Here is a 13,508-nt window from a genome sequence, read left to right as displayed (position 1 = left end):
CAGATAACTCCCAATTTGCTGCTAAATTAGTAAAGTGTTACAGAACGTTTTATATATGAAATAGGACACAGAAGACTGTTTGCTTGTAGACTTACCAAGAACAGCAAAAATAACACACTAACATAAACTCAAACAACCGTGCATATGCATATTGTACATACTCCCAAAACATAAACTCTTTCACCACTACCTAACAGACCGGTTCACGTGTTTCTCTTTTCCATCTTTCCTGGTTTCATCCTTCCATTTCAGTATTTTTATCTGTATCTGTGCACTTCAAATCCTCCCACATTAGGATCTACTAGGTGTCACCAGCTTCCCTCGCTTCTCTTATCTGATCTCAGTCATCAAGGCAATGATCGACATTACACGCCTCAGTGCATGACTGCAATTTCCATTCAATCTTAATTGATTGAAAAGGCTCTGGTGTGTGGCAAAACTAGCTACATGAAAATGAGCTCACAGTCGAGTACCTGTCATAGTAAACACGCTCACTTTTCAGTGCTAGCAGTTATGCACACTGCAACTGCACACTGCAACTGTGACCTTCCTCTAACCCTGTGTGAGCTGCAAGTGTAACTTCACATCTATGTTTAATTTTCATGAGCAATTCGGTTATAAATATTGAATGTAGGTCAAATTTCCAGTGTACACTGCTGTTCAAACTTTAGGGGACGGTAAGACACAGTAAGAAGTGTAATATTGTGAAATATTACAATTTAAAACAACTTTTCTATTAAAATTTCTTGTAAATGTAATTTATTCCAAAGTTGTTGCTTTGAAGATCATAAAGCTCTCAAAACATAGCACCATATACCAAAAGTGCAGTGATGCACACAGCACAGGATATTCAATTTACTAAATTTCCCACACAACTATCATGACTTCGCAAAGCATAAAAGTCATATGTGTATATATTTAGAGCAAGAAAATAATGAGGACCCTGGTGAAAAGAGTAAGAAGCGGAAGAAGACAAAGAAGAGGTGTGTGGATCGGATAGAGGAAGAGGAGAGGGAATAGGAATCTATTTCTGCATCCAGTTCTGGAGTTCATCTCTTCCTTGAGATGGGAAGGGTTCGACCGCAAGCTTTGACAAAGCAACTCTTCTCCAAGCAATAAAAGGGCTTGCAGAGATATCGAGTCAAGCGCATGCCAGGTGTAAATTTAGCATTAGCATTTCACTTCGTTCAAAGCTTCAGAAAATATAATATGTGAAAGAAATTCTCTGGACGGAAATATTAGGTGTATATTTACAGAAATTAAGGAAATGCATAAAAAAGGATCTTCAGTTCAAATAAGCTTTCACTATGGTCTTCTAATATGTTACATGAAGAGAATGCAGAACTTAATTGTGAAGTAAAATTAGAAATGTTTAGCTAAATTAAGAGTCTGTTTGGAGACCACTGATTAGTTTGGAGAAATATGTAAAATTCTCATAATGGTTAAAATTCCAATACAGAAGTCTATATACTCTAGAGTTTCACACTGTAATCTCTTTTTTATTGCTTTAGCATGTTTTAGTATTTCTCCTAATTAGTGTCTGCTGGAATCAAGTGGGTGTCTGTGCGGTACATTTATCTCTATGGATGTACAATGAGAGGCAAAAGTGGGGACATAGAATGAGATAAAGAGAGAGAGTCAGATCTCAAGGATAATATCACCCACAGCGTGACACAAATCTAACTGTGATAATTAAAATACAATTATATTACAGCATAAAACAAACACTCCAGCATTTAATACGCATTAAAGGAGCTGACAGGCACCAATAAAAATGATCTTTATTCTTACAAAAAACAGAGATATCGCTTGAAGACATGTTTACACATTTGCAGCGACAAAGTGACTGGAAGTCATCAATTTTTAATTGCCATGTACACACTGCAGATAAATATGGTTGTCACTCTTCTGTTTGAGAGCTTAATCTTGTTCTGTCCACAAGAATAACAATCACATCCTGTGAACCTTTACTCGGTGCAGTAGTAACCACAATGAACATTTAGTGGCACTTTTGGAAACTGACAGCTTGTGAGATCTCTGCTTTTCTTGTCCAGGTGCAGTGCTAGCAAATCAACTGAGGGACATGACTTGAATTAACTGACACATATTTCGCACCATTTCTGTGCTCTAGAAGTGACCTAAACATTATGGCTCAGCGAGAGCATTAAAGGCACAGTTCACCTGAAAATGAAAATTACCCCATGATTTACTCACCCTGAAGCTATCCTAGGTGTATATATATATATATGACTTTCTTCTTACAGATGCATATAATTGGAGTAATATATATTTTCTAAATGTCCTGGCTCTTCCAAGCTTCAGAATATCTTCTTTTGCGTTTAGTGTTTAAAGCTTTGAAATTCAACAACTATGAATAATATAAAGCACTTTTAAAGTCAAAAAAGCATGTTTGTGTTTATACGGCACAGCACCTTATAAACACAAAAATGTGGATTAATTATTAAGAATATATGCAACCAGCAATTTAACTTCACACGTTTGAGCCTTCAATGCTTTTTTCCCCCGCGTCATGAAACTCCTCCCTCATAATGAGCTAAACGCCACAGCTCTGCCTCAGCAGGGGTTCCTCTCTCTGCCGAAACGCAGTTTCAGAAATTAAAACCTTTTAAATTTTCTTCATAGGGCTTCCACAAGAGCAAAGGGCACTTTGATTGTGCATTTTTAATGCAGGTTACCGATAATAATTTATACTTAAAAGCTTCCTTCGCAGTGTATCTGGAGATTAAGGTAATAGATGGGAAAGAGAGAGAGAGAGCAAAAGGACACAGCTGAGTTTGAGGGCAAATAGTGCCTTTCTTCTACAAAAATTGGAATGTGATGTTAGGAGGTATATTATTCACGTCTGTGACTCCCCAAGATATGTTTTATGTAAATCTTCCAACCTTTAGTACACTGCAAATGGCTTTGTGGGTGCAGCAGGTTTTAGATGTATGTGTGGAGTCTGGTAAACCCACTAAAAGTGCACTGCTGACCCATTCAGCAAATGAAAGCACTGTATTATGTTTTTAGCATTATGTATAATGCTCTGTAAAAAGACTATTAGCTTTCATCCAGCCCACAAGGTACTAAGATTTGTGAAGAACACTGAAGCATGACAAATAAATTATGCGGTTAATGTTTTGCTGCTTGCTGACTTTATTTTTACTGTTGTTCTGTTGTTGTTGTGCAGTGATCTTAAACACATCTTATTACATAATAATGTTTGTTGATTGTCACCATTACAAATTGTTATACTGAGGATAATTATTAATTATTAAAACTCAATGCCTTAAAATAAGTTTGTGTAAAAATGTAAGTAAAAATGTTTACATTACTATATGTCATTTTAGGTTTTAGAACCATAAAATTCAATAATTTTTTTTACACTATACTTAAAAAGTAAGTGTTTTTAAATTACAAGAATAAAGATTTTTTATTTATCAAAGATGCGTTAAATTAATCAAGAGTGACTGTAAAACATTCATAATGATTTCTATTTAAAATAAATACTGTTGTTCTGACATTTATATTCAAAGAATCCTGAAAATAACGTATTATGGTTTCCACAAAAATATTAAGGTTTTTAAATGTAGTGATAAAAATGGTAGGAGTAAAGAAATGGTAATATATGTATTTACAATAAATCAAATATATATTTTTAAAGATGCAAAACCGCCAAGGTTCTGGCTAAACATTTTTCATAATAAATGAGCAAAATCCAAAAAGTACTACAATCAATACTGTTCTATCCTCTGTGTCACGCCTGACTGATGAGCTTCAGGTTCGCGTAAAGGTGACTGATTTGAAAAGGATTTGAAATGTAATTTTTTGTGAAACATGATTCTTCAAAAGTTATGGGCTGAACTGCATTAAAAGTAATATGTATTCATAGGCCGTGCCTTAACGCCTTCAATTATAAATCAAAAGGATCAGTCCTGTAGGTTATTCTAGAATAAAAAATAGAAGTCTCAGGACCAGACATCAAGCAGGAAATCAATTATAATCAGCAGCACGGTGAAATATTACAGTGATGTTAATGCTCTTATTTTCCAGTTCAGCGCAGGACCGTGCGACACACAAATCACAACCATAAATCCACAGAGATAAACAAACGCTGTCACGGTGCTAATCATAGTGCTAATAGTCAGAAAATGGAAAACCATAAAAGATCGAGCTGGAGTTGAAAGACGTGTCCTGTATTTCATTATTACATGATTAAGTATAAGAGAAAGCGTAAGCCTGTAGTGACACAAGGACAAGAGATTTCGCTCGGCTGTGTTTGGAGATATGAAAAGCACACGTCAAGGCTGGATAATAGGCAGGATAATTACATATGAACACAACAGGGCAATTCAATTGTGAAATATGTATTTTGTAGATAATGGTCAACACAGAAACACAATAATCTCTTTACATCCTTTAGCGTGTGATCTCATATTTAGGTTTTGAAATGTAAAGAGAAACACAAACAATTGTTACATTTAAATTGACAATGCAACAGCAACCAATAGAGAGCTTCTGATGTCTCACTAATTTTAGATGCACAAATCTTCAAGAAAAAAAATGGAATTTCATGAAGAAAATTGAAACTATTCAATTCATTGTTTGATTTAATTGCATTTATAAAAACTGATATTATTTAAATGTTTAACACCTTTAAATGTGTCATACTCAAAGCATCAAATCAAAACTGCTTCATTTTGTTCTGTGTGACTTTGATGAATTAAATTCTTTCATATAAAAATTTCAAATTACTTAATTTTATTAAAAATCCTGGAATTCATTTATAAATAAATTGGTCATTAAAAAGTCTCACTCAGAGAGTTTCTTCGTCATTTACTGAAAAACAACAGTCCCACTATGGGATTGTGTCTAAATACTAAACTCACTGCCACTATTATTCAGAAGTACCTATAACTGTTCAAAAGTTTGGGAAGTTTTCAAAAAAAGTCTCTAATGCTCACCAAGGATGCATTTATTTGATCAAAAATAAAGTAAAAACAGTTATAATGTTAAATATTCCATTTATTAAATTTTATATATTTAATTCATTTAATTTTTTTTTTATTTACAATTTTTAAAACAATTTATTCCTGTAATGGCAAAGCTGAATTTTCTGCTGCCATTATTCCAGTCTTCGAAGATCTTTCAGAAATCATTCTAATATGCTTATTTGGTACCCAAGAAACATTTAATTTTATTATAAATGTTGAAAATAGTAGTGCTGCTTAATATTTTTTGTGGAAACCACAATCTTTAATGAATAGAAATTTCTGAAACACAGCATTCACTTTTTACTATTTTTTAAATAACATTATGCCATTTATAACATTTTATAACATTATGTCTTTACTGTAAGTTTTGATCAATTTAATGTATCCTTGCTGAATAAAAGTGTAAATTAAAAAAATCTTACTAATCCCAAACCTTTGAAAGGTAAATATTTATTCTTTAGAATTGCTAATATTATATATTGTATTGTAATACTTGAATCCATCACACACACACACACACACACACACACGCGCACGCGCACACGCGATCTTAAGGGCAAAAAAATGGGCAAAAACAGCAATATACCTACTGTTATATTATCAACAACAGGTGACTAAGTCTGCAGTACAGAAACTATTTAGCCATATTAAACAAACCAGCATATTCTCAGGTGCTCTGCCATGGATTTAAAATGCTGAGTTTGCTTTTATCCATGACCTCTTCAGCAGTACATCAGGAGTTTGTTATAATGACAAAGATCCTGAAGGGCTTCAAAAGGCCAAATATATAATACATAATCTTTCCATAAAAGAGGTAGTTGGAGAATCAATGCTTGTATAGGTTGCATGTCAAAGAGCAAAGTAAAATCAATACTGGTTTATAATCTAATAGTAAATTGAAATACCTGTATTTGGCAGCCGGAATATTGTGTGTGTGAGAGCAAGAGGAAAGGAGTGCGAGAAAGTGCGTGTGTAAGCAGAATTTCTATTTTATTTATAGTCATAACACATTTTCATTCTCACCCACTGTGGCAATCCATCAATGCAAGAACTAACTGCTGGGGGTCTGACCACAAAAAACCAGCCCACTTTTTTAAGATCCAGAGATTTCTGTAATATCTACCCTGTGCATCAGGGGGACATGATGAAAGGACCATCAGCTACGGTAACATCAAAGATTGGTGTGTTTCATGTGCTTCACACACACACACACACACACACACACACACACACACCACCTCCACTCCATTAAGTTCACACACACCCCTCACTGAAGCCTGACTGTGCATTATCCAGACAGGACCTATTTTTAGCGATTTCCTCTTTCTTTCTCTTTCCTCCCTGGACTCACCTGCAGCACACTGCTCCTCATCTGCTCCATTTTCACAGTCCTGTTCACCATCGCAGCGCCATGACAAAGACACGCATTTGCTCGTCGAGCCGCCACAGTCAAACTTCTCTGGTGGACAAGTCTGTCGACCTATGAATGAAAGCAACAGAGAGATGTTTGAGAAATAAAATATCAGCTAATGCTAATAGGCGTATTCCAAGATGCTGATTGGTCAATATAGGGTTCCAACCTTTGAAATACACAACACAATGACAAATTTTCATAAAAAATGAAATTTCGAAGATGATGTAAATATCATCTGTACATACAATACTATTAAAAGGTTTGGGGTGTGTATAATTTTTTTAAATGTTTTTGGAAAGAAGTCTAAAGCTTACTACTGATCAGAAATAAAGTAAAAACATTAATATTGTGAAATATTATAGTTTAAAATAACTAAATTTATGTCTGTGATGTTAAAGCTGAATTTTCTGTAGCCTTTACTTCAGTCTTCAGAGTCACATGACCCTTCAGGAATCATTTGGTGCTCAAGAAAAAAATTCTTCTAATCAATAATGTTGAAAACGTGCTGATTAATATATTTGTGAAAACCGTGATACAGTTTTTCAGGATCCTTTGGTGAATAGAAAGTTATTAGAAAAATACAATAACTATACAAATCTATTATAAAATGCTGTATTGAGCGTTTATTTAAAATTTGTAATACTGTAAATGTCTTGGTCACTTGATTTCACACAATTTAACACATCTTGAATAAAAAGATTTTTCTTTCAAAAAAAAAAAAATTAAATAAAACAAAAAATAAGACTAAATAAATGATAACATTTTTATAATTTGTAATTATTTTCAATGTAAAACTTTTACACAAATATTAAACAATGTACCACCAAGGCCACATTTAAATAATCCATATGAAAAAAAGACTAAAACCCCCAAAAGGCAATTAAAACATTTTAAAAATAATCCGTTCACTTAACTCCAAAAAACACAATAATTAGAATTCAAACAAATGCTATAAAATGTCATGTGATGTGCGATGAAGAGAACAATGAGTTTTTCATAAATAAATACAGATAAAAACATGCAAAACTATTTAGTTTAGTAACATTTACATCATCTTTTCTTGTTATAAAATTATGCTTTCTACATGGAGTTTCTTTTTTCTTGACAAGCCCCATCACACAAACACGCATTCAATAAGACATCTCCACTGGCCTTATTGTTAACCAAAACCGAAGCCCATTGAAACATTTTCAAGTTTCATCACAGATCACACAGCATTCCCAAGACAGCTCCATAAATTATACATCTCTAAATGTCTGGGAACCCAACTACAAATCAATAGCAGCCAGACTGATTTCTCTCACTCCCATTCTTCAGTCTTTTGCGTAATTTTCAGTGTATAAAAGAAGATTTATGTAGACCTTCTCACCTTCTCTGACACCTCGAATCTGTGTCTGCAGCCCATTGTTGCCTGAACCCTATCTATAATCATAAGAGTGAATGCCATGTCTCTCACTGGATTCCACTATTGTATGGCCTTCTCTGAAGAAATGGGAAAAAGACAGCTGTGAATCTCATTTGAGATATCTCTTCATCAGCATACAGCCATTGTGGCTCTGCAAATTGAGGCCCAGTCCTCATTTGTGGAAGCCATATTGGATCTGAGACTGTCAGAGGAAAAAAAGCCCTGTTTAAGGCCAGAGCTTAACCCAACACCGCAAGGCTTGTTGGTGTACGACTAGGGAAATGTATGTGACAGAGTGGGTTTGTTTGAACAGTCTTTTCGTGTGAGCATGCAAGCGTGTTTCTGGCTTTGTCAGCGTGTGTCTGAATAAACTGAACGACCCATTCTAACTGTCTGGCTGACTGCTTGAGATAGCACAGCCTCATGGGAAATGCAGTCTGTCTTATCTCCTCTCTCTCCTCGCTACCCTTGAAGACTACTGTGCCCACAGGGCTTTTCATTCATTGCGCATAAAGCCCTGGCTTCCTCTTGTTCACACAGGAAAATACTCTCAGAGGTTTTGTAAAGGCACCACAACCGGTGTAAAAAATAAACGACACATTGGGAATATCAAGATTATTTTAATGCACTCAAATCTGTTCATTACAGTTCCTTTAGTGATCCATCCTTATTGAAAATATTAAGACAGATGTTTTAATAGTGTCTCTGATTTAAACTTCAGTGGAAAATGCATTAGAGTCACTAAAATTTACTTTTGGGAATAATTCAAACAATTAATCAATTCATAACATACAAATTCAATGATTTGTCTGCATGCATTTGTCTGACCCTGGACCACAAAACCAGTCTTAAGTAGTACGGATAGCCTATATTTATAGCAATAGCCAAAAATACATTGTATGGGTCAAAATTATCGAATTTTCTTTTATGCCAAAAATCATTAGGATATTAAGTAAAGATCATATTCCATGAAGATATTTTGTAAATTTCTTACCGTAAATATATTAAAACTTAATTTTTTATTAGTACTATGTATTGCTAAGGACTTCGTTTGGACAGCTTTAAAGGAAATTTTCTCAATATTTAGATTTTTTTGCACCCTCAGATTTTAGATTTTCAAATAGTTGCATCTCAGCCAAATATTGTCCTATTATAACAATACAACCATACATCAATGGAAAGCTTATTTATTCAGCTTTCAGATTTTGTATAAATCTCAATTTCGAAAATGACTTATGCCTGGTTTTGTGGTCCAGGGTCACATTTGGAGTTTATGCATTTTTTAATATTTTTATGTAGCAAAGATGCATTTAATTGATCACATTGTTACAAAAAATTATATTTGTAATAAAGGCTCTTCTTTTGAACTTTCTATTAATCAAAGAATCCTGAAAAAAATGTATCAGTGTTTCCACAAAAATATTAAGTGACACAACTTTAATCTATAATAATAACACATATTTCTAAAGCACTAAATCGGTTTATTAGAATGATTTCTGAAAGATCATGTGACTGAAGACTGGCGTATGGGCTGCTGAAAATTCAGGAATAAATTACATTTTAAAACATAAAAATAGAAAATGTTTATTTTCAATTGTAATATGATTTTACAATATTATTTGTTACAGATGTGGTGCTTGATGGCTGTATAGCTGTGAAGAGGATGAATTCAGAAACACCTGCATCTTCAAAGAGTTTTAGCACACTGACAGCATAAATCATCAGGTTAAGAATATAACATTTAAAAACTGAAATTATATTATAGTAGTAAGAAGAAGCAAATATTACCTCAAGACCTCGCTCTGATTGTTCTATAATTCTAAGATGCATCAGAAAAACACCCACACTGCTCTGATAGATGAATGTTCAGTGGATTTAACTGTAAGAAAGAGATGAACTCAAGACATTCTCTCAGGCAGTATGAGCCAGAGGTCAGCACAGACTCAAAAGATGATGAGTTCAGACTGATGCACTCCCTGACGATTACAGACACTCAAACAACCACACAAAGCCTGTGGTCCTACACTCAGCGAATAATAGTAAACTGACTGACAGTGGGATAAACTACAATAACAAAGCAGAGATGCGCACAGTCAACATCAAGCTTCATTTGAAGAGCAAATCTGAGCACAAATTCATGTGTTTATTTCTTTATGAAGACAAAATAAGACAGAGCTCCACTCGTACTCTGTGACCAGTTCAACTCATCCCGACTGCAATGCAATTTCTCCTGGGAAAATGAAGTTATGGAAGAACCACAGGGAGAGGATGAGATTAGATTAACATATTTATCTAATAATGTAAATCATTTTCTTGGTGTGGGTGTAACATTGTTAATCTAAGCAGGGGAAATGAAATTTTCTCAGATGCGCATCAGTACACTAAAAGAAATAATCATTAGCTTTGCACAAACCACATTATATTAGGGAGGCTGTTTCAGTCAATAACGTCCGAGTGATGAGTTTCACAGTCAACTAAATTCAGATGTTCTTGTGAGTCATGAGAAGCTGCGTGACTAAGTGGGCATTGATGCATCTTCCATTACTCCTTTCTCATTTACCTAAATGCATCATAAGCCTATATGGTGAAAAGTATCTGGGCACCCCACAAATAACGGTTTGACTATTTCAAGTACAGTACATCCATAACTAATAAGGTTACAAAATCAAGTGTAGTGTAGTCTCTCTCTGTCCATCTGGTAAACACTTTTGGGATGAATTGGAACGCTGACTCAGTCATATAAACATCTGTGCCTGAACTTCACTTCTCTGCACCAGTATAGCATTAAACCTTATTAAGATGTATGGCTGGTGTGGAAGAGTTTGGGTAAGTTAGCTATAAAAGTTGTGTCAGTCCTTGGGAAGGTCATTTCTAATCAGAGTATGAGCCTCCAGGACTTTTAGTGGATATACCTTTATCACAAATGCTGACGGCTGCACACTCACATGGCGCCCAACAAGAAGAGGCAGCTCTATCGATGTGCTTATCGACAGCTTTCTGGAGAACCCTTTTGATCCACAGATACAACTCAGTCCAGCACAGTCAAGGCCAGCAGCATTCTGCACCACAATCCCAGAGTTTCAAGAGGGTTATAGCAGTTGAAGTGCACAATTTTTTTTCTGATGCTAAATTACTTTCTAATAGTTCATTAATATTATATCCCATTTACTAATCATTTTTAAATCGCTGTACAAATTAGCATTTCAGATGTACATTTATTATTGTTATGAAAATATCCAAATCTCAAGTAAATCATATACAAACCATATCCTATCGTAATCGTGTGTTTATTATTTATATAATCTATAGTGGCTGTTGTCATGTTTATTTCTGCTCTGGCTGCAACTCACGTTGTTTGTGAAGTTACAATCGCCTTTCCGTTCTGTTGCCAGGTATACATTCCAAATATAATACACGAGTAAAAGGATCTATTTTCATTTTTATTTGTCTATATACACTTTTGGCAGCTGTGGTACATTAGAAAAGTGCGTTAGCCCAAAAACCCGCAACCCACTGCTCTGTCATTTTTCCCACGACAGTATTTTCAAAATAGCCAAATTGTGCGGGAAAACCTCGACCCTGGAAACACCGGCTTTACCTTTATCACACAATGATATATAACCTTCCACGCTGCAATGACGGCAAGAAGTTGGGGTCAAACCTTATCAAACGATAATTATGCGTAAAAAAAATGAACTGATTAAATTTATTAGATTACTATCCCTTTAACTAAACAGTAAACAAATGAAAAGAAAACTCATGTGCTAGCATGCTAATATTGACAGTCCTAGTTGTCACCACACACAAAGCCTGAATAACCAATCTGTGGGGAATCAGGATGGTCTTAACCGTCTCACTCCATTGATCCACTTTGTCTCCATTTTATTGACACTTTTGCCACTGAACAAGGAAAAATATTTCAGATTTATGCAACAAAAATGCACTTTAACAACCTGATGCAGACGTGTGTGTGCGCCTATGTGGGTATAATGACCAGCTTAGTTTTGACCTAAATCCATCTAAAACCCAAACGCCCTGATCCCATTAGCAGGAACGCTAAGATCTCTTCAGCATTCCATCCACGTTGCTCCTGTGGGGCTGGGCTACTATAATCTAAGGGTGCCTGTACTATATGCTAATGTGATTTTGATTAACTGCCTCACTAATGTCCCTTCACTGAGAGGGGGGGAGAGGGGGAGAAATTTAAGAGTTTATCATGGTGAAACCTCCCAGTCATATTTAGCTTTGTATGGTATGAGGGAGCCTGATTAATTCTGATGTCCTAACCTGACAGGAAATTGCTATGCTAATAAATTTTTCTGGCGACTCTTTAACATTTAAAGAGGGACTGAGCGGAGCTAAGGGGAGGTGCTACATTTCTCTTACATACTATACAAACTGTACATCATTGTCAATGAGAAAGACATGAGAAGATAATCCAGCATGCACTGCAACCCTTGGGAAAAAGAAGTTTACCTTTGCATACTTTTAAAAAGTACTTAAGGAAATATATTTTAGAAGAAAATACTGAAGTGCAAACTGACTGAGTGTTTTTGGACACTTAACTGTACGTCAATTGCAATTAAAACACAATGTGGTAACACTTTATTTTACAGTGTCCTCGTTACACACGTTACATCTAATTACTGTTATAAGAACAATTGATTATGCATAACTGCATGCAACTAACCCTAAATCAAACCCTCACCCCAACCCTAATCATTTAGTAAGCACTGTAACAAGGACACCTTAAAATAAGTGTAAGCAAAAATGTATTATAGTTTAATAAATTTATATTAAATGCAATTAGCTGAACTTTTGACTTAAGTAGTACATCTTTATTGTCTTAACTGTCATTTATTGTCTATGAAATACACTATGGTTTAAGTTCACTGTGGAATGTTGTGACAAGCATTAACTGTAAACTAAAATGTACTTTAATGTAATTTCTATTGAAACCTGTATGCATTTTTAATGAAGTTACTGTTAAAATTATAATCAACTTTACATACTTTAGTATGCAAGTCAACACATCAAAGTGTGTACATCTTTAAACCATAAAGAAATATTAATACATAATGATTTAAAATGTACTTTAAAGTAAAACATTTAATTTGACATTACAAACTGCTTTAAGGTTTTAAAAGTGTACTAATGTATATCTTTAAGTACACTTAGGAGGTCTTTCATTTCATTAATATTATATCCTCAAGTAGTTATTTTTTTAAATAGACTTAAGATTTGAAGTACAAGTGTGCATTCAATACAGTTAAGTATACTTTATTTTCACAAAGAAATGCTGTTGCAGCTGAGGAAAAATGTGACTGTTCTAATGACTCATAATGCAGCAAGTTTCAATCTAAATAATGAAATATGATTTGCACAATCAAATGTATAAGCTCAATGTTAAAATAGCTTAAAAACAAATGAAAAACAAATAATATGAAAACAAACTTAGAAAAGGGTTTCAGCACATCTTGAGCTCCATTCAAATTACTGGGCAATCAAAATTCATAAAACATACCACATTACCAGAAGTCGTGCTTATGGACACAGAGAAATAAATATGGTAGGTTGAAACAGTTGACAGAGCGAAAAAAACATCCTGTTTATAGATTTTCTAAGCAGTGCAGCAGAATGGGAGAAAATAATTAAAACATGCTGAAAACCGGTGTGGACCAGAGCTAAGCTATAG

The 13,508-nt window shown here is 34.5% G+C and overlaps 1 protein-coding gene across 2 annotated transcripts in view; it reads right to left on the bottom strand.

Annotated features, from left to right (window-relative positions):
• Window positions 1-13,508, bottom strand: part of LOC306845472 (low-density lipoprotein receptor-related protein 8-like) — a 164,776-nt gene that overhangs the window by 63,105 nt on the left and 88,163 nt on the right. For both annotated transcript variants that reach the window (XM_079378311.1, XM_079378310.1), the window contains exon 4: window positions 6,346-6,474. In XM_079378311.1, the coding sequence (XP_079234437.1) occupies window positions 6,346-6,474 (129 nt within the window). The remainder of the gene's footprint in view (window positions 1-6,345; window positions 6,475-13,508) is intronic.

The sequence above is a fragment of the Barbus barbus genome (genome assembly GCF_936440315.1).
Source record: "Barbus barbus genome assembly, chromosome: 25".
Lineage (NCBI taxonomy): Eukaryota > Metazoa > Chordata > Actinopteri > Cypriniformes > Cyprinidae > Barbus > Barbus barbus.
Note: the sequence above shows the minus strand (reverse complement) of the source record. Positions and strands in the feature narration are given on the sequence as shown.